This window comes from Pelodiscus sinensis, chromosome 31 (assembly GCF_052426305.1).
Source record: "Pelodiscus sinensis isolate ZL-2025 chromosome 31, ASM5242630v1, whole genome shotgun sequence".
NCBI classification, from domain to species: domain Eukaryota; kingdom Metazoa; phylum Chordata; order Testudines; family Trionychidae; genus Pelodiscus; species Pelodiscus sinensis.
Window position 1 is genome coordinate 14,020,577 of NC_143082.1, and position 26,073 is coordinate 14,046,649.

Genomic DNA, 26,073 nt, shown 5'->3' on the forward strand with positions numbered 1-26,073 from the left:
AGACCCGAACCCCCCGCCCTGCTCCCCGTGCACGGCGCCCCCTAGAGACCCCCCCGCCCTGCTCCCCGTGCACGGCGCCCCCTAGAGACCCCCCCGCCCTGCTCCCCGTGCACGGCGCCCCCTACAGACCCCCCCGCCCTGCTCCCCGTGCACGGCGCCCCCTACAGACCCCCCCGCCCTGCTCCCCGTGCACGGCGCCCCCTAGAGACCCCCCCGCCCTGCTCCCTGTGCACGGCGCCCCCTAGAGACCCCCCCGACTCTGCTCCCTGTGCACAGCGCCCCCTAGAAACCCCCCCCCGACTCTGCTCCCTGTGCACGGCGCCCCCTAGAGACCCCCCAGCTCTGCTCCCTGTGCACGGCGCCCCCTAGAAACCCCCCCGCCCTGCTCCCCGTGCACAGCGCCCCCTAGAGACCCCCCCGACTCTGCTCCCTGTGCACGGCGCCCCCTAGAGACCCCCCCGACTCTGCTCCCTGTGCACGGCGCCCCCTAGACACCCCCCCGACTCTGCTCCCTGTGCACAGCGCCCCCTAGAAACCCCCCCGCCCTGCTCCCCGTGCACGGCGCCCCCTAGAGACCCCCCAGCTCTGCTCCCTGTGCACGGCACCCCTAGAGACCCCCCGCCCTGCTCCCCGTGCACGGCGCCCCCTAGAGACCCCCCCGCCCTGCTCCCCGTGCACGGCGCCCCCTAGAAACCCCCCCCCCCCCCCCAGCTCTGCTCCCTGTGCACGGCGCCCCCTAGAGACCTCCCCGCCCTGCTCCCCGTGCACGGCGCCCCCTAGAGACCCCCCCCCCTCCCCCCGCCCTGCTCCCCGTGCACGGCGCCCCCTAGAGACCCCCCCGACTCTGCTCCCTGTGCACGGCGCCCCCTAGAGACCCCCCCGACTCTGCTCCCTGTGCACAGCGCCCCCTAGAGACCCCCCCGCCCTGCTCCCCGTGCACGGCGCCCCCTAGAGACCCCCCAGCTCTGCTCCCTGTGCACGGCGCCCCCTAGAGACCCCCCGCCCTGCTCCCCGTGCACGGCGCCCCCTAGAGACTCCCCCCCCCCCCCGCCCTGCTCCCTGTGCACGGCGCCCCCTAGAGACCCCCCCCCGCCCTGCTCCCCGTGCACGGCGCCCCCTAGAGACTCCCCCCCGCCCTGCTCCCTGTGCACGGCGCCCCCTAGAAACCCCCCCGCCCTGCTCCCTGTGCACGGCGCCCCCTAGAAACCCCCCCGCCCTGCTCCCCGTGCACAGCGCCCCCTAGAGACCTCCCGCCCTGCTCCCCGTGCACGGTACCCCCTAGAGACCCCCCCGCCCTGCTCCCCGTGCACAGCGCCCCCTAGAGACCCCCCCGCCCTGCTCCCCATGCACGGCGCCCCCTAGAGACCTCCCGCCCTGCTCCCCGTGCACGGCGCCCCCTAGAGACCCCCCGCCCTGCTCCCCGTGCACGGTGCCCCCTAGAGACCCCCCCGACTCTGCTCCCTGTGCACGGCGCCCCCTAGAGAACCCCCAACTCTGCTCCCTGTGCACGGCACCCCCTAGAGACCCCCCCGCCCTGCTCCCCGTGCACGGCGCCCCCTAGAGACCCCCCCCCGCTCTGCTCCCTGTGCACGGCGCCCCCTAGAGACCCCCCCGCCCTGCTCCCTGTGCACGGCGCCCCCTAGAGACCCCCCGCCCTGCTCCCCGTGCACGGTGCCCCCTAGAGACCCCCCCCGACTCTGCTCCCTGTGCACGGCGCCCCCTAGAGACCCCCCAACTCTGCTCCCTGTGCACGGCACCCCCTAGAGACCCCCCGCCCTGCTCCCCGTGCACGGTGCCCCCTAGAGACTCCCCCGACTCTGCTCCCTGTGCACAGCGCCCCCTAGAGACCTCCCGCCCTGCTCCCCGTGCACGGCGCCCCCTAGAGACCCCCCCGCCCTGCTCCCCGTGCACGGCGCCCCCTAGAGACCCCCCCGACTCTGCTCCCCGTGCACGGCGCCCCCTAGAGACTCCCCCCGCCCTGCTCCCTGTGCACGGCGCCCCCTAGAGACCCCCCCGACTCTGCTCCCTGTGCACAGCGCCCCCTAGAGACCCCCCCCCGCCCTGCTCCCCGTGCACGGCGCCCCCTAGAGACCCCCCCGACTCTGCTCCCTGTGCACGGCGCCCCCTAGAGACCCCCCAGCTCTGCTCCCTGTGCACGGCGCCCCCTAGAGACCCCCCGCCCTGCTCCCCGTGCACGGCGCCCCCTAGAGACTCCCCCCCGCCCTGCTCCCTGTGCACGGCGCCCCCTAGAAACCCCCCCGCCCTGCTCCCTGTGCACGGCGCCCCCTAGAAACCCCCCCGCCCTGCTCCCCGTGCACAGCGCCCCCTAGAGACCTCCCGCCCTGCTCCCCGTGCACGGCACCCCCTAGAGACCCCCCCGCCCTGCTCCCCGTGCACAGCGCCCCCTAGAGACCCCCCCGCACTGCTCCCCGTGCACGGCGCCCCCTAGAGACCTCCCGCCCTGCTCCCCGTGCACGGCGCCCCCTAGAGACCCCCCCGCCCTGCTCCCCATGCACGGCGCCCCCTAGAGACCTCCCGCCCTGCTCCCCGTGCACGGCGCCCCCTAGAGACCCCCCCGCCCTGCTCCCCATGCACGGTGCCCCCTAGAGACCCCCCCGACTCTGCTCCCTGTGCACGGCGCCCCCTAGAGACCCCCCAACTCTGCTCCCTGTGCACGGCACCCCCTAGAGACCCCCCCGCCCTGCTCCCCGTGCACGGCGCCCCCTAGAGACCCCCCCCCGCTCTGCTCCCTGTGCACGGCGCCCCCTAGAGACCCCCCCCCGCTCTGCTCCCTGTGCACGGTGCCCCCTAGAGACCCCCCGCCCCCCCCCGCCCTGCTCCCTGTGCACGGCGCCCCCTAGAGACCCCCCGCCCTGCTCCCCGTGCACGGCGCCCCCTAGAGACCCCCCCACTCTGCTCCCTGTGCACGGCGCCCCCTAGAGACCCCCCCACCCTGCTCCCTGCCCCCCCTGCCCCCTCCCCCCCGCCCTGCTCCCTGTGCACGGCGCCCCCTAGAGACCCCCCGCCCTGCCCCCCCACCCCCCCACTCTGCTCCCTGTGCACGGCGCCCCCTAGAGACCCCCCCACCCTGCTCCCTGCTGCACAGTGCCCCCTAGAGACCCCCCCGCCCTGCTCCCTGTGCACGGCGCCCCCTAGAGACCCCCCCTCCCTGCTCCCCATGCACAGTGCCCCCTAGAGACCTCCCCGCCCTGCTCCCTGTGCACGGTGCCCCCTGGAGCACCCCCCATGTCACTGCAGCCTTGTGGGATTGCCTTGCATATGCAGGGCCTGGATCCCGACGGCTGGCTGCGAGCACCCACTCTGGGCCACTCTGGTGCCACCTTCCGCCAGGGACTCCCAACCCCCTCCCCGGGCCCAGCCCTGCCCCGGCCCCACTCACCCTGCGTGCCCACCAGAGCCACGGCCACCTCCGAGGGGCTGCGGTAGCTGGCCAGGAGGCTGTAGTACTGCGAGACCTCCTGGAAGCTGGCTTCGTTCTCCAGACTGAACACAAAGACCACGGCGTCCGCCCAGCTGGCAAACTGCGGGACAGGGGAGAAGAGCAGGGAGGGGTGGGCTACCGGGCAGACCCCTAGGCTGAAGGGAGGGGAATCCCCCGACTCAGTGCCAGAGCTGGGGGGCATCTTGTGGACCCTTGTGCCATTGATCTCCTGGCAAGGGAATAGGAGACTTTCCCCCGTCCCTGCCCTCTCCCAGCCGCTACCTTGGCATCCGGGGCGCCCGCTTCCTCTCGGATCAGCAAGAGATGGTTCTGCCCGTCCACCATCACTTCCTTCTTGAACTGTCCGCCTGGAGCCAGAGGGGGAGAGCCAGCGCTGAGCATGGCCCCGGTGCCCAATGGCCCCTGCCTGTCCCAGCCCCCTCCCGCCAGGCTACGGAATCAGCCCCCAGGGGGCTCACGGCTCAAGTTACTGGCCTCTGCTCAGAATGGGGCTGCAGGTCGGGAGTGAGGAGCACCGGCACCGTCTGGACAGAGTCTGGCCACAGATCCAGCAGGGTCTGGGCGTGGAATCGGTAGAGTCTGATTGTGGAACCGGCAGGGTCTGGGCGTGGAACCGGCAGGGTCTGGGCGTGGAACCGGCAGGGTCTGAGCGTGGAACCGGCAGGGTCTGAGTGTGGAACCAGCAGGGTCTGGGCGTGGAACCGGCAGGGTCTGAGCGTGGAACCGGCAGGGTCTGAGCGTGGAACCGGCAGGGTCTGAGTGTGGAACCGGCAGGGTCTGGCCATGGAACCGGCAGGGTCTGGGTGTGGAACCGGCAGAGTCTGGGCGTGGAACCGGCAGGGTCTGGGAGTGGAACCGGCAGGGTCTGGCCACGGAACTGCAGAGTCTGAGCGTGGAACCGGCAGGGTCTGGCCGTGGAACTGGCAGGGTCTGAGCATGGAACCGGAAGGGTCTGAGTGTGGAACCGGCAGGGTCTGAGCGTGGAAGCGGCAGGGTCTGGCCACGGAACGGGCAGGGTCTGGGCGTGGAACCGGCAGGGTCTGGGCGTGGAAACATTCTCCACTCTCCTGGCCTGGCTGCCCACATGCAGGGACGGGCTGGATTCAGCGCCCCCTACAGGCTCCTCCTGGTCTCTGCAGGGCCATGCAGGAGAGGAGCCAAGGGGAAGCTCCGTGCCCACTCCCTCCCCCCCCAGCTCCAGGCACTCACTCTCCGCTGGCTCCAGGCCCAGGTAGGAGCCAGTGAGGAAGCGATGGACAAGCGCCGACTTCCCGCTCTTCGTGCTCCCCAAGACGCCCTGGGAGGCCAAAGGGCAAAGGTCACGGCATGTTGCGCTGGGTCCTGGATTAGACTCCCCCCTCCCCCGCACCCGCCCCGGGGTCGCTGGCCAAGGTGCTGAGACAGTGCCCGTCCCAGGCCCCAGGAGCTGGGCTGGGAGCTCAGGTATCCTGCAGCAGGCCCGGGGCAGCGTCCGTCTCCACAGCCCCCGGGAGCATCCGTGGCACCAGTCACAGGGCCCCTGAGCTTGGGGGTCTGGACTGATGCCAAGTGTCAGCTGCCCGGCTTGGTGCCATCAGGCCTTAACAGTGAAACGGGCAGCAGGAGTGAGGGGCATCGGCAGGGCTGGGCTGGCAGGGGCTGTGGGGCAGGAGTGAGGGGCACCGGCAGGGCTGGGGGGTAGGGGCTGTGGGGCAGGAGTGAGGGGCACTGGTAGGGCTGGGGGGCAGGGCTGGGCTGGCAGGGGCTGTGGGGCAGGAGTGAGGGGCACTGGTAGGGCTGGGGGGCAGGGCTGGGCTGGCAGGGGCTGCGGGGCAGGAATGAGGGGCACTGGTAGGGCTGGGGGGCAGGGCTGGGCTGGCAGGGGCTGCAGGTTGGGAGTGAGGGGCACCAGCAGGGCTGGGGGGCAGGGGCTGTGGGGCAGGAGGGGCACCGGCAGGGCTGAGCGCAGGCACCTACCAGTCGGAGCTCCGGGACGGAGCGGCTGAGGGTCCATTCCTGACTGTTTGCTACGGCCTCTGCAGGGAGGAAGCAAAGGGGCATGAGGCCCACGGAGAGTCCACTCATGGGCCGGGTGGCTCTGTGCCAGCTCCCCACCAATGAAGGGAGGGACAGGCTCTGGCTGGGCTGAGCCACCAGGCACTGGGGGGCGGAGGACGCGGCTCCCGGGAGGGCCCCAGGGCAGAGCTGTGGGGCTGATGGGAAGTCGCCCGTGTCAGCCTCCGGTGCGCAGAGCAGCAGGCGGGCCCGTGTGGCCGTGGCCGGGCAGGGCAGCGCTGCCCCGGAGGGGAGGCCACGGGCAGAGGGCGCGCGGGTTGCGAGGCAGGAGCGGAGGCAGGAACGGGAGCACCACGGGCCGGCGGAGCGGACGGCCAGCCTGGCACGGGCAGCGAGGGCAAGGACCCCAGCCCGCAACAGCCCTTCAGCAGAGCCAGAGGGGCATCGGGTGTTCCTAGTCCCAGGGCCGTGATACTGGAACGGTGGGTGCTTCAGAGACTAGACAGACAGACAGAAGGAGTGTGTGGGGATAGATAGATAGATAGATAGATAGATAGATAGATAGATAGATAGATAGATAGATAGATAGATAGATAGATAGATAGATAGATAGATAGAGGGTGTGCGGGGATAGATAGATAGATGGGGTGTGTGGAGATAGATAGATAGATAGATAGATAGATAGATAGATAGATAGATAGATAGATAGATAGATAGATAGATAGAATCATAGAATCATAGAATCATAGGACTGGAAGGGACCTCGAGAGGTCATCGAGTCCAGCCCCCTGCCCTCAAGGCAGGATCAAGCTCCGTCTACACCATCCCTGACAGATGTCTATCTAACCTGTTCTTAAATATCTCCAGAGAGGGAGATTCCACCACCTCCCTTGGCAATTTATTCCAATATTTGACCACCCTGACAGTTAGGAATTTTTTCCTAATGTCCAATCTAAACCTCCCCTGCTGCACTTTAAGCCCATTACTCCTTGTCCTGTCCTCAGAAACCAAGAGGAACAAATTTTCTCCTTCCTCCTTGTGACACCCTTTTAGATATTTGAAAGCCGCTATCATGTCCCCCCTTAATCTTCTTTTTTCCAAACTAAACAAGCCAAGTTCATGAAGCCTGGCTTCATAGGTCATGTTCTCTAAACCTTTAATCATTCTTGTCGCTCTTCTCTGTACCCTTTCCAATTTCTCCACATCTTTCTTGAAATGTGGCGCCCAGAACTGGACACAGTACTCCAGCTGAGGCCTAACTAGTGCAGAGTAGAGCGGCAGAATGACTTCACGAGTTTTGCTTACAACACACCTGTTAATACAACCTAGAATCATATTTGCTTTTTTTGCAACAGCATCACACTGTTGACTCATATTCAACTTGTGGTCCACTATGACCCCTAGATCCCTTTCCGCCATGCTCCTTCCTAGACAGTCGCTTCCCATCTTGTATGTATGGAACTGATTGTTCCTTCCTAAGTGGAGCACTTTGCATTTCTCTCTATTAAACCTCATCCTGTTTACCTCCGACCATTTCTCTAACTTGCTAAGGTCATTCTGAATTATGTCCCTATCCTCCAAAGAAGTCGCAACCCCACCCAGTTTGGTATCATCTGCAAACTTAATAAGCGTACTCTCTATCCCAATATCTACATCATTGATGAAGATATTGAACAGTACGGGTCCCAAAACAGACCCTTGAGGAACTCCACTTGTTAGATAGATAGATAGATAGATAGATAGATAGATAGATAGATAGATAGATAGATAGATAGAGGGGGTGTGTGGGGATAGATAGATAGATAGATAGATAGATAGATAGATAGATAGATAGATAGATAGATAGATAGATAGAGGGTGTGCGGGGATAGATAGATAGATAGATAGATAGATAGATAGATAGATAGATAGATAGATAGATAGATAGATAGATAGATAGATAGATAGATAGATAGATAGATAGATGGGGTGTGTGGGGATAGATAGACAGATAGATAGATAGATAGATAGATAGATAGATAGATAGATAGATAGATAGATAGAGGGGGTGTGTGGGGATAGATAGATAGATAGATAGATAGATAGATAGATAGATAGATAGATAGATAGATAGATAGATAGATAGATAGATGGGGTGTGTGGGGATAGATAGATAGATAGATAGATAGATAGATAGATAGATAGATAGATAGATAGATAGATAGATAGATAGAGGGGGTGTGTGGGGATAGATAGATAGATAGATAGATAGATAGATAGATAGATAGATAGATAGATGGGGTGTGTGGGGATAGATAGATAGATGGGGTGTGTGGGGAAGATGGATAAAGACAGAGGGGGTTTGTGTGGGGCACTTGGCACCACTGGCATCTCCTCCCCTGCCCTCCCACCTCAGGCCCTCCAGATGCCAGCTAGCCTGGTGCCCAGGGGCCACAAAGCCGGCATCAGGGCTCCGGGTCCGCAGGTGCGGTTCTGCAGTGCTGCTCGGGGCAGCGGGGTACAGGGCTCTGGGAAGGAAGCAGCTCCCAGGCAGCCCCCTGGTATCAACCCCTGCCGGTGGGGTTGTGCCAGCCCGAGGATGGGGGTGGGGCTGGCACCTGGGCCCTTCCATGGGAAGCTGACTGGCTCCGAGAGGCGGCACAGAGAGGCTATTGACAGGCCTGGTGGCTCTGGGGAACACTGGCCTATTGAGCCCGGAGGGAGAGAGGCACGGAGCAGCGCCCGGGTTCCCCCGGCGGCGGGGTCTGCCCCCCCGCCCGGCCCCACGCAGACCCCCAAACACTCCCCTGCGCACCCTACACACGGCTCCTGGAGGTACATAGAGCAGCCCCATCTCCACGCCACCGCCCCTCCAGCCGGGCCTGGATCCAGGACCCCCTCCTCTACGCACATTGCACCCAGCCTGGCGACACGGCTCCGTTTGCCCAGCGTTCCCTGCCCCCGCCAGCGGGGGGCCCACTGCCCAGCCCCACGGCCAGCGAGGGCAGCAGCGGCTGGGTTTGGCGCCTGGTGAGGGTGCCCGGGCTGCAGCCAGGGGGCCGGTTCGAGGCCTGGCTGCTCGGGGTCCTTTCCCCGCCGGTTTGCCCAGCTCGGGCTCCAGGGCGTCTCTCTGCCAAGCTCTGGGGGAGGCGACCGTGGCCCCAGGCTGCTGCCTGCAGGACAGGCCCTGCCACCGGCACTGCACGGCATCACTCAATCCGTCTCCGCGTTACCATGGAACCGTTGCTTAGCAACAGTGCCCGGTGCGTTGCCAAGCGACCTGGCGAGACAAGAGCGGAGGCTACGGCCCTGTTGGCTCTGGATTTCTAGGGGTGAGGGGGTGTCCTGACAGCCCCATACCTGGGGGTGCCACCTCCCATGCGGCCACGGTGGCACCGTGTTAGATGGCTCCCGGCGGGTGCTACCCCATGCCTGCCAGCTGCTGGTCTTGCCACCCCCCTCGGGGCCCCTCCCACACCCTGACCCCCGAGGGGGGATGTCACCCAAAGAGGCCCATCTGAGACTATCGGGCTCCTGTCTGGTTCCCAGCACCACCCTACCTGAACCCCTCACGCTCCTCAACCCACTGGCAAGAGACTTATCCCTGTTTTAAAGATGGGGAAACTGAGGCACGGAAACCTGGCTCTCCGAAGCACCCTCCCCACTGGGCCAGCTGTCTTCTCCTGGCAGGACTTTTTCAAAGGGGCCCGATGGCCAGAGCAGCCCGTGCCCGTGGTGTGCCTAATTCCCTTAGGCCCCTCTGACAGTCCCAGCCTTGCAGAGCTAGATGGGGGGCAGGAGCCCAGCAAACTGCCCCCCTCCCCTTCAGCATCAGGCACTAGAGAGACACTAGAAAGTGGGGGCGGGGGCCTGGGCATAGGGGAAGAATATAGAGACGTCGCGTCTCCACCATCCATCCGCCTCTGCCCCCAGCTGCCTGGCCACGGTGATTGCTGGGTGCTGTGAGCCGCAGTGACAGGCTTGGAGCGCTCTCCCAGCTGGCTGCCCCGGGCTGGCACCGTCGGCTTGGGGGGTTATGTAAGACCAGCTCTAACAGCCGCTGAAGGCTGTCGCTTGTGGGCCCCCCACCCTCCCCGCTGCCCGGCACCCCGAGAGCTGGGAGGAGCAGACCCAAGCAGCGAGGGGAGAGGGAGCGATCCCCGACTCCACCCTCGGGTGCCCCACGCTGGCAGGGAAGCAGAACCTGGACGGCTCGTGGCCGGCCCCAACGTTGGGAAACTGACAGGGGTTTGTGAATGGGCACCACATGTCCCACTACACCCTGCGCCCTCTGCATGGCAGGTGCTGCCCCCTACTGGGGACACGGTCATGGGCAAGGGGTCACGGCCTGCAATGAGGAACAGGCCACTGCTGCAGGGACACCCCCCCCCCCCAGAGAAGCTGGGAACCGATTTTCACACCGGCTGGGGAAACTGAGGCACGCAAACCTGGCTCTCTAAAGCAGCCTCACCACCGGGCCAGCCGTCTTGTCCCGGCAGGATTTTTTCAAAGGGGCCTGATGGACAGAGCGGCCCATGCCCGTGGTGTGCCTAATTCCCTTAGGCCCCTCACAGTCCCAGCCTTGCAGGGACACGGGGCTAGATGGGGGGCAGGAGACCAGCAACCCCCGCCCCCACTTCAGCAGCAGGCACTAGAAAGACACTAGAAAGCAGGATTGAGCTGAAGAGGCTGCTCCCGTCCATGCCCCGCAACCAGATGGCAAGCACAGTGCCAGGCGGGTGCACGGGGCGTGGGCAGCCCCTCCCCGTGGCATTCAGCCACAGGGATTGCTAAAGTCTGGCCGCCTGGCAAACCGCTCCTGGCGTGACACCGGGCTCTCCCCAGACATATCCCCCTCCCCCCCGGGTTAACGAAGGAGAATCCCAGCACTAATTAGAGCAGGCCCACCCGCCAAGGGCTTTCCTTGATGCCTTTGGGCTCCATTTCATGGACCCCCTGCAGCCGGACTAGACCGAATTCTCCTTGCACCGCTGCTAACCACAGGGGTGCAAATCCACCTCTCGCTTCGGGCTCCCTTTGCCCTGGGCGATGACGGGTCAGGGCCCCTCTCCAGGGGCCGTGCGTGCACGTACGGGGGGTAGCGCGTGTGCAAGTGCCCGTGCAGCACGTGCAAAGTCGCACCAAGGCGCCGATGCACCTTCCTCCACGACGGTGCCCAACGGGGCCGCGGCTTCCGCCCAGCACCTGGCAGGAGCATCCCTCAGCCGCCGGAGAACCAGGAACAAACCGTCGCAGCTCTGGCATCGCCCTCCCGCGGCCTGATTGGTGCAGAACACCCCTCCTGCCTCCCAGCAGCCAGTCAGCTACACCGGGGACATGCTCCGCCTCAGCGCTTGGCTCCTCCGGTTCAGCATCCTGCGCCCAGCAGCAGCCAATATCTGAGGCGTGGCGGGAAGAAAAGCCCAGAATGCACCTGGCCAGTTGGGCTCTGCCACACCTGGGCCAGGGGGCAGGGGATGGAATTCCTTCCTGACCCCTGGGGGAGAGATCAGGGTAGGCCCTGGAGCCTGAGATCCGACTGCCCCAGCCGCAGGCCTACACGAGAAATGTTATTAGCGGGCGATCAGTTCGACAGCTGGCTTTAAAAGCACGCCACAGGCTACAGCGCCAGGCCTGGGTGAGCTGGCCCTTTAAGGGGTGTGGCCTTTGCCCCCTTCCGGACTCAGGTCAGTCAGTGTGGAGCCAGGGGACCTGCTGGGATGGGGCGACACCCGGCTCAGGTGTGGCTGATCCCGCCCCCGCTAAAAGGGCCAGCTCACCCCATGACGGTCCTAAGGGAGTTGGGAGCCAAGGCTATTTTGCGGCAGCAACAAGGCTGGGCGCAAAGCAGGGGAAGGGACGCTGCTCTCCGGAGGATGCTCGCGCCTGAGCTATGTCCGTGGGATTTAGACACCTCCCTGCCACTGAAACCCATGGGAGTTAGGTGCTGACATTCCACTGGCAGCCTCCATTGCTCTAGGGGACGGGACCATACAGCTGCCAGGGTGACAGGCCCCAGACCCTGGCTGGGATCCCCTGGCCCTACCACAACACAGAGAGATAACGGCTGTGGGTACCGGGCCCGTCTCACCAAAGCCATCAGCCCGCTGGGCGCATGGGCCAGACGCCCGCCTGAGCAGGGGTGTAGCGCGAGCTCCCTTCTGAAGCCTACAGAGCCCCCCCCCTCCGGGCCAGGGATATCGGAGGTGGGTAGTTTGGGCAGCTTACCCAAGCTGTACCATCCTGGGGACTGAGCTGAGATCCTAAACAGATATTGGGCACCGACTGAGGATCTGGGCTCTGGATGCCCCGGGTGGCTAGACTGGCATTACGACCAGACCTGCCAGTAGCTCTTCCCCCAGGATTCCTGCAGCCAGCCCATATCTGATGGGGGAGCTAGACCATGTTCATACACAGGGTGACAGGCTCCGAAAGCAGGTTGGGATCCCGTGGACATCCCAATGCCCGAAGACTTTCAAAATCCCAGCCTTACAGGGCTCTTCCCAGAGCCCATGTCCCAGCAAGGTGGGCACAGTGGTGGAATTAGCACCCGGGAGTCTTGCATCCGCAGTGTGGTGAAGCCCTGTGCTTCCAAGGGCATGCGGCTAGCCCCCCGTTGCACCCCGAATGCACCCCTGGGGGCGGGGCTACTCACGCGCCGGGCACCTGAGGGCGGGGCTGCACACGCGCCCGGGGGCGGGGCCACCCATACGCCGCGTGCCCGGTGTCGGCGCCACCCATGCGCCACACTCCCGGGGCTGGCGCCGCTCCTGTGCCATACGCCCAGGAGTGGGGCTGCCCACATGCCGCGCGCCCGGGGCCAGCGCTGCTCCTGTACCGCGCACCCGGGGGCGGGAGCGGCCCTGATCACTCGGCAGGCGTACAGAAATGGCCCGGCGGGCACCATGGCGCCCGCGGGCACCGCGTTGGGGACAACTGCCCTAGACCCCTCATCATTTGTGTTGCTCTTCTCTGGACCGTTTCCACTTGCTCCACATCTTTGCTGAAACGCGGTGCCCAGAACTGGACACAACACTCCAGCGGAGGGCCGATCAGCGCGGCGTAGAGCGGAAGAACGACTTCTCCTGCCTCGCTCACAACACGCCCATTCATACAGCCCACAATGACGATGGCTTTTTTTGCAACAGCGTCACCCTGCTGATTCGTAGTTCGCTTGTGGTCCACGCTGACCCCGAGATCCCTTTCCGCCGGGCTCCTTCCTCGACAGCCGCTTCCTGTTTTGTCCGTGTGAAACGGATCGCTCTTTCCTAAGCAGGGCGCTTTGCATTTGTCCTTATTGAACTCTGTCCTAGTGACCTCCGACCATTTCTCCAGTGTGTCCGGAGCAGTCTGAATTATGATCCCCCCTCCAAAGCATGTGCAAACCCTCCCAGCTTGGTACCAGCTGCAACTTTATAACCACGCTCTCTATGCCGATATCCAGTGCCGGACTGAGCCATACTTGCACCCTGGGCAGCGGGCGTGCAGCGCATGTGCGGCCCCACCCCCAGGCGCGCGGCGCCTGATTGACATGATAAGGGGTGCCACGCCCCCAGACGAGCGGCACATGCACAGCCCCACCCCCGGGCGCCAACCTATGGGGGGGGCCTGATTGAAGCGGTAAGGGGCACCGCACGCCCGGGCACACGGCACCCCATTACCACTTCAATCAGGTGCCCCCGTAGGTTTGCGCCCCAGGCAGCTGCCCGGCTAGCCCCCCCCTTAACCCGGCCCTGCCGATATCTAAATCATTGATGAAGATATTGAACAGAACCGGTCCCCAAACTGCATCTCGGCTCTGACCCATGGTCCCTTCCTTCCCTGACTGCTGCCTCAGTTTCCCCTCCCACACCTCACCTACCCAGACAGAGCGCGGGGACTGTCTTACACACCGTGGGGTGTTATCGGAGCCCCCGGCACAGGGAACAACCCAAGGCCGGCGCTGCTAATTGCAGCCCCGCTACCGGCGTGACTGCGAACCAGGCGGGGGTGCAAATCCCCTGCCCCTTCCCCCTACTGTTTATCTGATGGGTACCCGCCTCACGGTTCCCACCCGGGGGGTCTCAGAGACCAGACTCTCACTGAAAGCCGAGCTAGCGGCGCGCCCGCCCTGTGCTGGGGCTGAGCCAGGGTGGGGCGGGCCGGAGGGGCCTTGGCACAGGCCAGAAGTGGCTGAAACGACAGCCTGTGTTTGGGGCCCCGACAAGATGAGGGCAGGGCGCTTTCTGCTCACTCCTCTGGCTGGATCACGCCGCCTGCCTCCCGGGGGCCCGTGCGCTGTCTCTGGGCCCCTGGCCCCCAAAATCTCCTGGCCCCTGGACACCTGGGCTGCAAATCTCCTAGCCCCGGGACAAGGCCCAAAAGGCTGCGATTTCCGCTAAGGCATCTGCCCGGTGGTTGTGGCCGGGAGCGTAACCGGCTCTCCAAAGGGGGGTCCCCGCTTTGCCGAAGCAGCCTCCCGACCCCCACACCTGGGCTGCAAATCTCCTAGCCCCTGCTGACTGAAATGAAATGCACACCTGCACCAAGTGCATGGCCTCCCACTCCCAAAAGGGCCCAGGTGTGCAGGCACGGGGCCATGTGCCACCCACTCGGTGGGCACCCTGGTTGGCCGGGAGGCTGCACTGAGCCCTGGCACAGAACTGCTACCAGACTCGGCTGGGATGTGGGGGTGGTGTTACCCCCTCCTCCAGCAAAGGGAGCCAGGGTGCAGGGTGGCAGTCCGGTGCTGGGTGCGCCCGGCTCCCTTGCCCGCATCCCTCAGCTGGCTCCCGGGCATGCCCCCAGGGAGGGATTCAGGGGCTGAAGAGGGAGATGCTCCCAGACCGAGCGTGCGCAGGGCGAGGTTGTGCGGGCACGGTGCCTGCGTGTTCACTGTGCCCTTCACCGTGGCATCTGGCCCCGCAGCTCCCACCACGTGGCTGGGTCTTTGGAGCACTAAGGAAAGTCATCGCCCTCCAGGGAGGGGGCGTGGACCATGGGGACCTCCACCCCGTTCCTCACATCTTTGGGTCCTCACTGACTCACTCCCACGTCACACCCCGCCCCGCCTCTCCCCCGCACTCTGTCGCTGGCTGGCCTGGTGCCCAGGCACAGCGGGGAGGACAGACGCACCCCCCGGCCAGGCACAGAGCCTTTCACAACCTATTATGATTCCTGAGAAGAGGAAAAAAAAAAAGCCAATCCAGCATCTCGTCAAATTAGACTCAACGCCCAAACGGTGCCGGAACAAACCCATGCAGAGACTGCAGATGCCCGCGACAGCACTGGGAATATGAGCGGGCATCCCTTCCACCACAGGCCCTGGCCTGCTGCTCACGACTAGCAACACAACCACAAAAGAGTGGGAGGGGAAACTGAGGCACAGGGCAGCGAGGCAGGACAAGGACATGCCCAGGACAGCAGCAGAGCTGGGACCAGAACCCAGGCCTGGCTGTTATTTTACTGCCGAGGCTGGCACAGTTCTAAGTCGCAGCACCGTGCCTCAGTTTCCCCTCCCGCCCGCTGTCTATTTAAAGTGTAATTTCTCGGGGAAGTGGCTCATCTCTTGCTTTGTACATGCAGGGCCTGGCCCGACAGGGGCCTGCACTGACTGGCGGCTATTTGGCATGACCAGATTGCACAGAATAACCACAAAGACCAATGGATCTGAGAGCAAACCATCAGGCTCGGGAACAACAACGCACTTCCCTGCACCTCCCCCAACCCCGCTGGGCCCCATGGAAGAGGCTGATGCAGAACACGCGGTCAGGGGTTAATCGTGGGTGATTTCACTGCATGTTACTTCCCTCGATCCCGACTCGTGGATTCATCAGCTGTCACCCCCATGCAGAGCTATTGGTTGTCCCCCACACTAAGTCTGCTCCAGTCCCACCGGGCATTGTGGACTGATCCTGAGGGGCAGGGAACAATGCACCTTCTAATTCTGTCCACCCACGCGTGGAATAAATTTTGTTACATGCACCGAGGCCTGTGGCAGCGTGCACCACCAACAGCAACACACACCTAGCTGTGGGAGGCTGTGGGCACTTTGCTGATCTGTTGGGTGGCATCTGAATCTCTCCTGGGCAGCTGCCCAAGGCCTCGGCTTCTAGATAGCGCTAGCAGGCAGCCACCTCCCGCTGGCAGGAAAAGGCCAGGGAAGGAGCAGCAGCCCCAGCCAGGCCTAAGCCCCACGGAGCCCTGCAGGGGGGTCCTGCGCAGCTCCCAGCAGCGGGAGTGGAGGGCCAGATCCCAGCTGGGGTCAATCAGCTTAGAGCCAATGGGCCAGATGTGACCCCTGCCAATTGGGCCATGCTGGTCCCAGGCAACCCCTGCAGCTGGGGCCTGCTCCCCCAAAGCCCTCTGCCTTCTGAGGGTGCTGTCCTGGACTCCCCATGCCGTCAGAATGCACCGTTCCGGGGTTCCCCCTTTAATCGGGGTGCCTCATCCTGGACTCCCCCTGCCGTCAGAATGCACCGTTCCGGGGTTCCCCCTTCAATCGGGGTGCCTCATCCTGGACTCCCCCTGCCGTCAGAATGCACCATTCCGGGGTCCCCCCTTCAATTGGGGTGCGCCATCCTGGACTCCCTCTGCCGTCAGAATGCACCATTCTGGGGTCCCCCTTCAATCAGGGTGCACCATCCTGGACTCCCCCTGCTGTCAGAATGCACCATTCCGGGGTCCCCCTTCAATCAGGGTGCACCATCCTGGACTCCCCCTGCTGTCAGAATGCGCCATTCTGAGGCCCCCCCCTTCAATCAGGGTGTGCCATCCTGGACTCCCCCTGCTGTCAGAATGCACCATTCCGGGATCCCCCTTCAATCAGGGTGTGCCATCCTGGACTCCCCTGCTGTCAGAATGTGCCATTCCATGGCCCCCCTTCATTCAGGATGTGCCATCTTGGACTCCCCCGGCCGTCAGAATGCACCATTCCAGGGTCCCCCTTCAATCGGGGTGCGCCGCCCTAGACTCCCCCTGCCACCAGGGTGCACTGCTCTCAGTTCCTCCCTCAAGCGCGGCCCAGTCCTGTGTGGTTCCAGCTTCCATGCCACCAGCTTGGCTGGGCTCCCATTAGCTGCCGTGCGGCTCCTCAGCCGGCTGCCGAACCTACTCCAGAGCCTGCGCCTCCCATGGAAAACGCCCCGGGCATGTTACATAAGCCGCTCGACAGCAGGTTCCCCGGCTTCAGCTGGTGCCAGGGCGAGGCAGCTGTCAGAGACGTGGGTTGAAGCCAGCCATGGCTCTTCCCAGCGTAACCCCGTCCAGCCAAGGAGACTGGGCGCCGGCCTGACAACCCAGCTCCTTACCCGGTTCCGAGTCCCAGCTAAGGGCCAGCACGCAACGAGGGCTGAGTGGCTGCAGCCAGACACAGCTCCTGGTGCCACAAACAGCCTGAGCCTGGGACACAGAACAGCACCCAGCACCCTGCTGCTCGGATGCACCCACAGCCCCGGGATGCCGCCCCTCGGGACAGGGAAAAAACCCTTGGGGGCCAAATCCGAGGCAGGGAGACAATTTCCCATATCATGGGCAATCCCACATCTTGGGGGAGGGGGGGATTCCACTCCAAGCTGGGCCGAAAGCAAAACCCTTCAGGCATTTTCTCTGCAAGACCATTCCAAAAACCCGAGCCCCGAGCCCCTTTTGTTTTGGGCCGAGCGAAACGTTCCCCTCGGCCCCAAACGTTTCCTTGCAGCGTCGTGAAGAGGCAGCTGTTTGCGCCAATGGGTACCACACCAAAGAAATCTTTCCCCGCCCCACCGCTATCTCGCAGGGAAAACCCCAACCCTCGTGTCCGAAACCCCTCGGAACAAAGCGTTCCGATTGCGTCCAACGGCCCGTCTGCCCTTCCTACAGTTGCCATCTGGTTTCAACAAAAATACCGGGCCCATCTGACATGACATCACATCTTAATTAGAAAATACCAGTCAGTTCTAGTTTCTCAATTTGTTTCCCGAACAGAAAGCTCCAATACTGGACTGTGCAATTCAAAATCGGACACCTGGCGACCCCAGACCTTCCCAACCCTGCAAGGAAACTGGAACCTTTCTGGGCAACGTTTCACCATCGACGGCTCTCCTCGGAAAACCTCACAAGCGACACTTAGACGGGAGAGGAGGCGTCCCTTTGGAAGGGGGAATAACCGTGGGAATCCCCTGCATCCCCCTTCCCACGGAGAACGCCCGGCAGGGGAACGGATGCGGGGTACCCGCTCCCTGCCAACGGAGCGTTTCCTAGGTGATCCCTCGCCATTTTGCCAAGGAAACTTTCTGTGCCAACCACGGACGTGGCCCATTCCTGGTGGATTTGCCACCGGGGTGAATTTTACAAGGCAGGAGGTTTTCCTCTGGGAATTCTTTTAGGGACGGGCCGTAGGAGCTGGAAAGGCATTTTTCACTGGAAAGGCGCTGGGCTGGAAAATCCACCCACCTCAGCTGGGATTCGAACGCCAGCCGGTGGTAACTGCGTTCTCACGGCTCAGCAAACTGTGAGATGGCTCCACTGGCCCAGTGCCCACTTCCTGTTTGTGTGGATGGCCCAGTGGCGAGGGGAGGGGGGCTGTGCTGGGGGATCAGGCAAGCGGGGAACAAAGGAGGTGCGAAGGAGCTGGACCCCCGCCCGTCCCGGTGTAGTCGGGGTGTGTGTGTGTGTGCAGACACCAATTACAGCCCTGGTGTGGAGCACAGTTGCTCAGAGCGTAGCTCACACCTTGCATCCTGCCTGCTGCTGCCTTCGGTGACCCCACCGCTCGCCCCCTGGATTCAGAGGGTGCTCGGCAGCAGGCAGGTCCACGTCCCAACTCAGCTCCCCTCCCGGGCTGCCCACAGCACCGCACCGATGGCAGGGAGGAGGCAGGTGGCTCTTGGCATGTTGCTGAGGAATACGCCCTTGGAGAGGAGGGTCAGGCTGCAGGGATATTGCAGGACTATGCTGGGGGGAGATCCTTTGGGAACGACTTTGCAAGTTTGGAAGATGAACATGTCCCCATTACAGCTCCCCAGAGCGGGGACCTGGCCCCAGTGGAGCCCGGCTGATTCCGTCGTCCCAGCTGGGAGAAGGTATCAGAGCCGGGTCTTTTCCTATGCGAGCTCCCCTCTGCGATGCACCAGAGACGGGGGTTTGTCTCGGTGTCTGGGCACTGCACAATCTCTAACACATTGACCCCCCTGATTTTACAGGGGGCAGGAACTGAGCGGTCGCTCTGCTAAGGCCTGGACATACCCGATGTTTCAGAATCTGGACCCGAAAGACACAGGCCCAGGATCCCTGGGAGCTGAGGGCCTGGGCGGCCTCCCAGGAGAGATTCTAATGCCGCCCCGCTGATCAGCAGCACGCCCACAGCCGGCCGCCTGTGGCTGGGTGCACAGAATAAAATTTATTCCGCACATGGATGAGAAAAACAAAAGGAGAGGCAACATCGCTCAGGGCTTGTCCGCAATTGGCTGCTCTAACTCCGCTGGCGGAACACTCTGTGTGAACCCTCTAAAGTGCCTTTAATCCGGAGCAAGCACTCCGCTTTGGAAGCGAATTAGCACAGTTCAGGGCTGGAGTCTGCTTGCAGGCCAGGCCCATCACCCTGGCCTCTGAGTCGGCCGGGGCCTGCTCTCGACACACCGAAACGCAGAGGGGATATTCGAATTAAACTCCAGTTCTGTTGGGCGTTCCCCTCGCTGCCTGGAGAACAGGCTGTTCTTTTCCCCTCCGCGGCTCTTCCCAGCCGGGGTCCTCGCTCCACCCCTCAAATCAAGTCTCTTCAGACACGGGACAGACCCCGTCTGCAAACACACCTTTGTTTTACAGGGTTTGTTTCAGCACTTCCCACTGGCTGTCGAAAGGACAGGGCGCCCGGGTTCCGGCTCCAGCTCCGGGAGGGGAGTGAGGCCTAGTGGTCAGGGATCCAGGGAGGGCCTGCATCTTCGGAGGATAGGAACCATGTTCGAGAGAGACCCTGGAGCGGGGCTTTTCCTTTCTGGATGAAGCGTTGGATTGGGAGAGAAATGCCAGGCCAGGCAGCCCACGGGAACACCACCTCCATGAGCTAAGTGGGGGTGGTGATGGGGGGTGTATTAACCTGTACATCCACAACAGGACAAAGTGTGTTTATTAACCCTGTGTGCCTCCAGGACAGGGGGACAATGATGTGAGTGTGTGTGCACGCAGGTGTGTGTATTCATCCTTTGCACCTGCTCGAGGAAACAATTGTGTGTGTGTAGTGTGTGTGTGCGTGCACAAACATGTGTGTGTATTAAATCTGCACCTGCACAAGGGAACAATTGTGTATGTGTGGGCGCACACACGTGTGTGTATTAGCTGTGCACCTGCACAACAAGGGAACAATTGTGTATGTGTGGGCGCACACATGTGTGTGTATTAGCTGTGCACCTGCACAACAAGGGAACAATTGTGTATGTGTGGGCGCGCACACGTGTGTGTATTTATTCTTTGCACCTACACAACAAGGAAACAATTGTGTATGTGTGGGCGGACACACGTATGAGTATTAACTGTGCACCTGCCCAGCAAGGAAACGGTTGTGTGTGCCCACATGCACGTTTTTGTATTAATTCTTTGCACTTACACAAGGAAACAATTGTGTATGTGTGGGCGCACACACGTGTGAGTATTAACTGTGCACCTGCCCAGCAAGAAAATGGTTGTGTGTGCCTGCCTGCGTGTTTGTGTATTCATCCTTTGCAACTACACAGCCAGGAGAAGGTTGTGTGTGTGTGTGTGTGTGTGTGTGTGTGTGTGCATGTGCCCAAGTGTGCAGGGGTGTGCATTAACCCTTTGCGCTTCTCCCACAACTGTTTCCCCGTCGGGCTTGTGTGTGTCTATTCACCCCTTGTGCCCCTGACGCCCTGCGGTTCTGCCACGTTCTAACCCCAGAGCTGCCTTTGACTTGCCCCGCGGCGAGACGGGGCAGATGGGGATTCCCGGGGGCCAAAACATGCCTGCCCCTCAATGTCCCAAGCCGATTCCTCTTTTGCGTTGCACACAGACAATGATCAACACAACCCCGCCTCGCCTCTGGACACAACTTTTCCTGCCCCCCAGCTGTGCCCCAAGGCACCCACTCCCATGTAATCCGGGCTAGGAACCTGTCCCAGCGGGTCAGACGGCCACTTCCATCCCTCGCAACCCCCTCTGCTTGCTCCCAGATTCTGTGTCCCCTCCCCTCCCGGCAGAGGACTGGATGCCGGGTACCCGCTCCTTGCCGACGGAGCGTTTCCTAGGTGATGCTTCGCCATTTCGCCGTGGAAACTTTCCCTGCCCACCACGGGCGGGAGTGGAGGATGGGGAGGGGACACGCCCAGCTCTGAGATGCCGCCGCAAGCCCCCCAGCAGGGCTTCCAGGGAGACGAGAGTAAAGCCCCCGGGTGACGCATGCACCAAAGAGCCGCGGTTTCTGTAACTGGCGAAGCTCTTGTCGTAGGGTCCACTGGGTCAAGGTGCCGCGAAGCGCCAGTAAGAACCCGCCCGCCGGGCATCTCGGCGCCTCTGACCCGTGCCGCCCACGCCCAGCCCAGCGCCCGCCTCAGTCACTGGCTTTTATTCACCCTTTCGGTGCCACCGTGGGACCAAACACCCCCCTCCCGGCACAGCAGTTTCTGAGTTCATGTCCCTGCTTGGAGCCCGAGCCACTTGGCGCCTCTTGGATTTTCACCCTCGCGAAAACCTGCCTGAATAGTGCTGGTCAAAGCACCCGCCGCTGCCCAGGCAGATTCCTGCGGGGGCGCTCTGGGGACCCCCCCCCCAAGGCCTGGTCTACGTCACTCCCGGGGAGCTAGGGTTTGACTAGCGTGACTTTGCCCTTCTAGGGCCGCCTCCGCCGCCGGTCTCCGAGCGCCGCACCCTCAGCAGCAGCCCCTCCCCACGTGGGGACGGTCACCCCCGTTTTAGCAAATGGGGAAACTGAGGCACCCCAGAGGGCCGAGATATCATGCAAGCTCATCAGGGCAACCTGGCAGAGCAGGGAATAGAAGCCCGGACTCCGGCTCTAACCACTAGACCGCTCCACCTCCACTTCCAGAAGTGGGAATAGAAGCCAAGACTCCATGGTTCTATTCCCAGCTCTAACCACTAGACTGCCCTCCTCTGCTCAGAAAGCTGAGAATAGAACCACGGCGGCCAAGCTTCCCAGGTCCCTCCTGCTCTAACCACTAGGCTGCCCCCCCTCCACGCACAAAACTGGGACCCAGGAGTCCTGACTTCCAAGCCCCGCCCCCATCCCATCCCCTTTCACAGTTGCTGGAAAAACCCCAAACCCCTCCTCCTCCAGTCCCCCCTCTTCAGCTCTCAAGGCGTCCCCCCCCCCATCCCTCCACCCCCCTGCCTCCCCGCCTGCAGTCGTACTCACTGGGCGACGACCCCTTGGCTCGCTCGGGGCTCAGCAGCTCCCTGCTGCCCAGGCCCCAGCTGGGCCCGGGGTGGGTGGGGGTGGAGGCCGGGCTCTTGGTGAAGATGCCGCTGATGAACTTGAGCATCTTGCGGTCCCGGGTGGAGGCTCGGCCGCCCTCCCGGCCCCGCTTCAGCCCCCCGCCGGCCTCCGCGGGGCCCTCGGCGTCCAGGAGCAGGTCGCTGTTGTCCAGGGTCTTGCTCTTCCCTTTGCGCGGCGACAGCTTGGCCCTGGCGGGGGCCCGGGGGGCCGCCTCCCCGCCGGCCTTGCCGCCCCCTTTCATGCGGCCCTTCACCTCGCTCTCCGGCCACGAGAGCCGGCTGCCCGGGCCCCCCTTGTGCCCTTTGCCCGCCTTGGGCTCCGGGCCCAGCTTCACGCCGCTGGTGGTCACCGTCTTAAAGGGCTTGGTGCTGGTCAGCCGCAGGCGCCGGCTCCCGGCCGTGGGGTGAGGCGAGGAGGCGCCGGGGCCCAGGGGGGAGGAGAAGGAGGAGGCCCCGGCTCGGGCGCCACTGCTCTCGGCTGCACTGAGCTCCTGGGCCTCATGGCCGCCCCAGCTGGCCTGGCTCAGCAGCAGCCGGCGGCCAGGAGCAGCCGCGCTGGAGGAGCAGCTGGCGGTGAGGGGCGGCAGGTCTTCCCGGGGACTCTGGCTCCTTTCGCTGGGCACCTCCAGAGTCTCATTGCCCCCCAGAGCCACTGGTGCCACAAAGGCTTCCGGCTTGGGGGGCACAGCTGGGGGCAGCGCAGTGTCCAGCTTAGGGGGCAGAGCCGGGGGCAATGCGGTGTCCAACTTGGGGGGCAGAGTTGGGTGCAGTCCAGTGTCTGACTTGGGGGGCAGAGCAGGGTGCAGTCCAGTGTCCGACTTGGGGGGCAGAGCAGGGTGCAGTGCAGTATCAGGCTTAGGGGGAAGCGCTGGGTGCAGTGCAGTGTCCGGCTTGGGGGGCACAACTGGATGCAGTGCAGTGTCCGGTTTAGGGGGCACAGCTGGATGCAGTGCAGCGTCCGGTTTAGGGGGCACAGCTGGATGCAGTGCAGTGTCCGACTTGGGGGGCACAGCTGGATGCAGTGCAATATCTGGCTTAGGGGGCACAGCTGGATGCAGTGCAGTGTCCGGCTTGGGGGGCACAACTGGATGCAGTGCAGTGTCCGGCTTGGGGGGCACAGCTGGATGCAGTACAGAGTCCGGCTTAGGGGGCACAGCTGGATGCAGTGCAGCGTCTGGCTTGGGGGGCACAGCAGGGTGCAGAGCAGCATCTGGCTTGGGGGGCACAGCAGGGTGCAGTGCGGTGCCCGGCTTGGGAGGCACAGCTGGATGCAGTGCAGGGTCCGGCTTGGGGGCCACAGCAGGGGCCGGCTTGGGGGGCACGGCCGGAGGCGTCAGGCTCAGAGGATCTGCAGCGCTGGGCTCTTCCCCTGGGGCGTCCGGGCTGGGGGTGCCGGCGCTGGGCACGGGCCCCCCGGGGCTGCTCCAGAGGGCGAGCAGCCGTCCGCCGTCCGGGGACGGGGAGGGCCCCGAGGTGCGTGGGCTGCTGGGCGACAGCTGCAGGACATAGTCCCCCGGGCCGGAGCTGCTGGTGCTGATCCAAAGCGCATCCTGCCGGTGGAAGCTCCGCTCCTGCCGCTTGCTCTTGGCGCCTTCGTCCGCCCGGGGCCCCTCGCCCTCCCGGCGCGTCACCCCGGGGAGGCCGGGGGCGGCGGGGCTGGGGCCGGGCTGGGGGGCTCCATCCTCCGCCCCCGCCTTGGCCTGCTCCTCGGGCGACTGCACGGACTCGAGCTTGACCAGGGTGAGCGAGATCAGGTAGGTGGTGCGGCGCTGCAGGCTGGCCCCTCTGCTGGAGCGCCCGGGGGAGCGGCCCGCCGCCAGCGCGCCCCGCATCTGCGCCCCGCCGGCCGCCCGCCGCCGGAGCCCCTAGCGCGGCGCCGCCACCCTGCCCCGGCCGCTCCACGCAGCCCGCAGCCGGCCAAAGCGCGCCAGTCCGGGCATCCCCCGGCCGCGGTCACTCGAGGCCCGGCCCGGCCGGCAGCTCAGGGCGCGGGGCTCAGCGCAGCCCGGCGCGCAGGCGGCCACGGCGCGGCCACCCCCCGGCTTTGGCACAGCCCCGGGCCCCGTGGCGCACGGGCCCCCCCATGCGCGGAGCGGCAGGTGCCACCCGTCAGGAGTCTGCCGTGGCGCCGGCGGGGCTCCGAAGCCGGGGACCCCCCCCCCCTCCGTCCGCCGCCTCACCCGGCCTCGTCTGCGGCGCCTTGGAGGGGCGCGCTCCGTGCCAGGCGCGCCCCGGCTGCTTGGAGAAGGCGACGGGGGTGGGCTGGAGGCGGGCGCGCGGGGGAGGGGGCGTCCGCAGAAACGCAGGGAGGGGGGGAGACCCTCCGGGGGGAGCGGGGCAGCCGCCCCCTCCCTCGCGGCTCGGTCCGGAGAATCGAGCCCCCGCGCCCAGGGAGCCTCCAGCCGCGGACGGGGGGCCCCGGGGGAAGCGAATGAGCATCTGAGTTGGCACCTTGGAAATCCAACAGCCGAGGCGTGAGGCGGGCTGCATAGGCACGGGGAAAACCCGGGCTGGATTCCCCGGCTCGGGAAGCCCTGGCCCACGGCCCCGCCCGTCCAAAAGGCTGAGTTGCGGGGGGGCTGTGTGATCCCCTGGCAAAGAGGCACCCTGGGGAGGGGCAGATGGCCCCGGGGCCTGACCCATTAGGGTGACACCGCTGGACCAGGCTCAGAGGAGCATCTGGGGTGGGGGGGAGGCAGGTGATGCTCTGAAATCCTGTGTAGGGGGGGAGCCAGCATTAGAGAAGGGAGCCCCAAGGGGCAGAGCGCAATACCCTGGGGCGCAGAGCGGAAGCCTGCCTCGCGGACAGCCACCCACCCTTAGGACCGACAGACCCATCTCCGTCTGTCTGTCCCTCACCTCGCCAGCCAGCTGTTTGTCAGCTGCACTTCTCATTACTGTTGCTTACTTGTACTGCCATAAACAGTGGACCAGGACCCCACCGTGTCAGGCGCTGTACACTCTTAGGTGTATTATGGTAGCGGCTCCCATTGTGCCAGGCGCTGTACACTATTAGGTGTATTATGGTAGCGGCTCTCATTGTGCCAGGCGCTGTACACTATTAGGTGTATTATGGTAGCGGCTCCCATTGTGCCAGGTGCTGTACGCTATTAGGTGTATTATGGTAGCGGCTCCCATTGTGCCAGGCGCTGTACACTATTAGGTGTATTATGGTAGCGGCTCCCATTGTGCCAGGCGCTGTACACTATAAGGTGAATTATGGTAGTGGCTCCCCTTGTGCCAGGCACTGTACAGTATTAGGTGTATTATGGTAGCGGCTCCCCTTGTGCCAGGCACTGTACAATATTAGGTGTATTATGGTAATGGCTCCCGTTGTGCCAGGCGCTGTACACTATTAGGTGTATTACACCTAGTAGTGTACAGTGCCTGGCATAATGGCAGCTGCTACCATAATACACCTAATAGTGTACAGCACCTGGCACAATGGGAGCCGCTACCATAATACACCTAATAGTGTACAGCGCCTGGCACAACGGAAATTAATCAATTTTTAAGAGAAAGGAAACCTCTCCCTTCCCACGTGTGAATTTTGGCACCCACAGACCAAGTGCCAACCTCCAGCTTGGCCACCACCATGGGGGGGAAGGGCGCTTGATGGCTCTATTCTCAACTCAGGCACAGAGCAGGAGGGAGTATAAGCACCGCCCACCCACACCCACATGCCCTGTTCAGTCCCCACCCAGCCTTCTCCACCAAGGCTGCTGGTGACAGGGGCTAATTAATGCTAATTGCACCTGAATAGCCCCACTAACGGAGACGATTAAAGATGATTCACACTCAGAGCCAGCGTGCTCCGTTAACTGCCGCCCCCCTTCCTTTCCAGCGCTGTCTCCTGCCAATGGGCAGGCTCGCTCCCACGCCGAGGCCCTCCCCCCCGTGACTCTGAGTCCTTGGAGGGGCAGAGCGATCAGAGCGCTCTAACGGGGCCTAGCAGTCGCTGGGGCCCAGTGATGAGCAGATCGAAGACTAGAACGAGGCCTTTTGTAGTCGCAGGAATAACAACCCGCTCTGCGGTCACAGCACAGCACCCCCCAGCTAACGTTTTGCAGATGGGGAAACCGAGGCACGGAGCAGGACGGTGACCAGCGCAAGGTTCGCTGCAATGGCCACAGCTGCAAGTCAAGGCTCGGAGGGTGTTTCACATGGGTGCAGCAGGCCAGCATGGTCACCCGCACTGGAGTGCTGGGGAAACCGAG

At 63.7% G+C, this 26,073-nt stretch overlaps 1 protein-coding gene across 5 annotated transcripts in view; it reads right to left on the bottom strand.

Annotated features, from left to right (window-relative positions):
• Window positions 1-26,073, bottom strand: part of AGAP2 (ArfGAP with GTPase domain, ankyrin repeat and PH domain 2) — a 54,828-nt gene that overhangs the window by 15,147 nt on the left and 13,608 nt on the right. The window contains exons 1-5 of one of the 5 annotated variants that reach the window (XM_075901727.2): window positions 21,777-25,175; window positions 5,420-5,478; window positions 4,673-4,760; window positions 3,725-3,810; window positions 3,401-3,542 (exon numbers count right to left, since the gene is read on the bottom strand). In XM_075901727.2, coding sequence (XP_075757842.2) covers window positions 3,401-3,542; window positions 3,725-3,810; window positions 4,673-4,760; window positions 5,420-5,478; window positions 21,777-23,688 — 2,287 coding nt within the window. In that variant the 5' untranslated portion in view covers window positions 23,689-25,175. Of the gene's footprint in view, window positions 1-3,400; window positions 3,543-3,724; window positions 3,811-4,672; window positions 4,761-5,419; window positions 5,479-21,776; window positions 25,178-26,073 lie in introns of those variants that run through there. The other 4 variants (XM_075901728.2, XM_089774769.1, XM_089774770.1 and 1 more) reach the window with 4 other exon arrangements.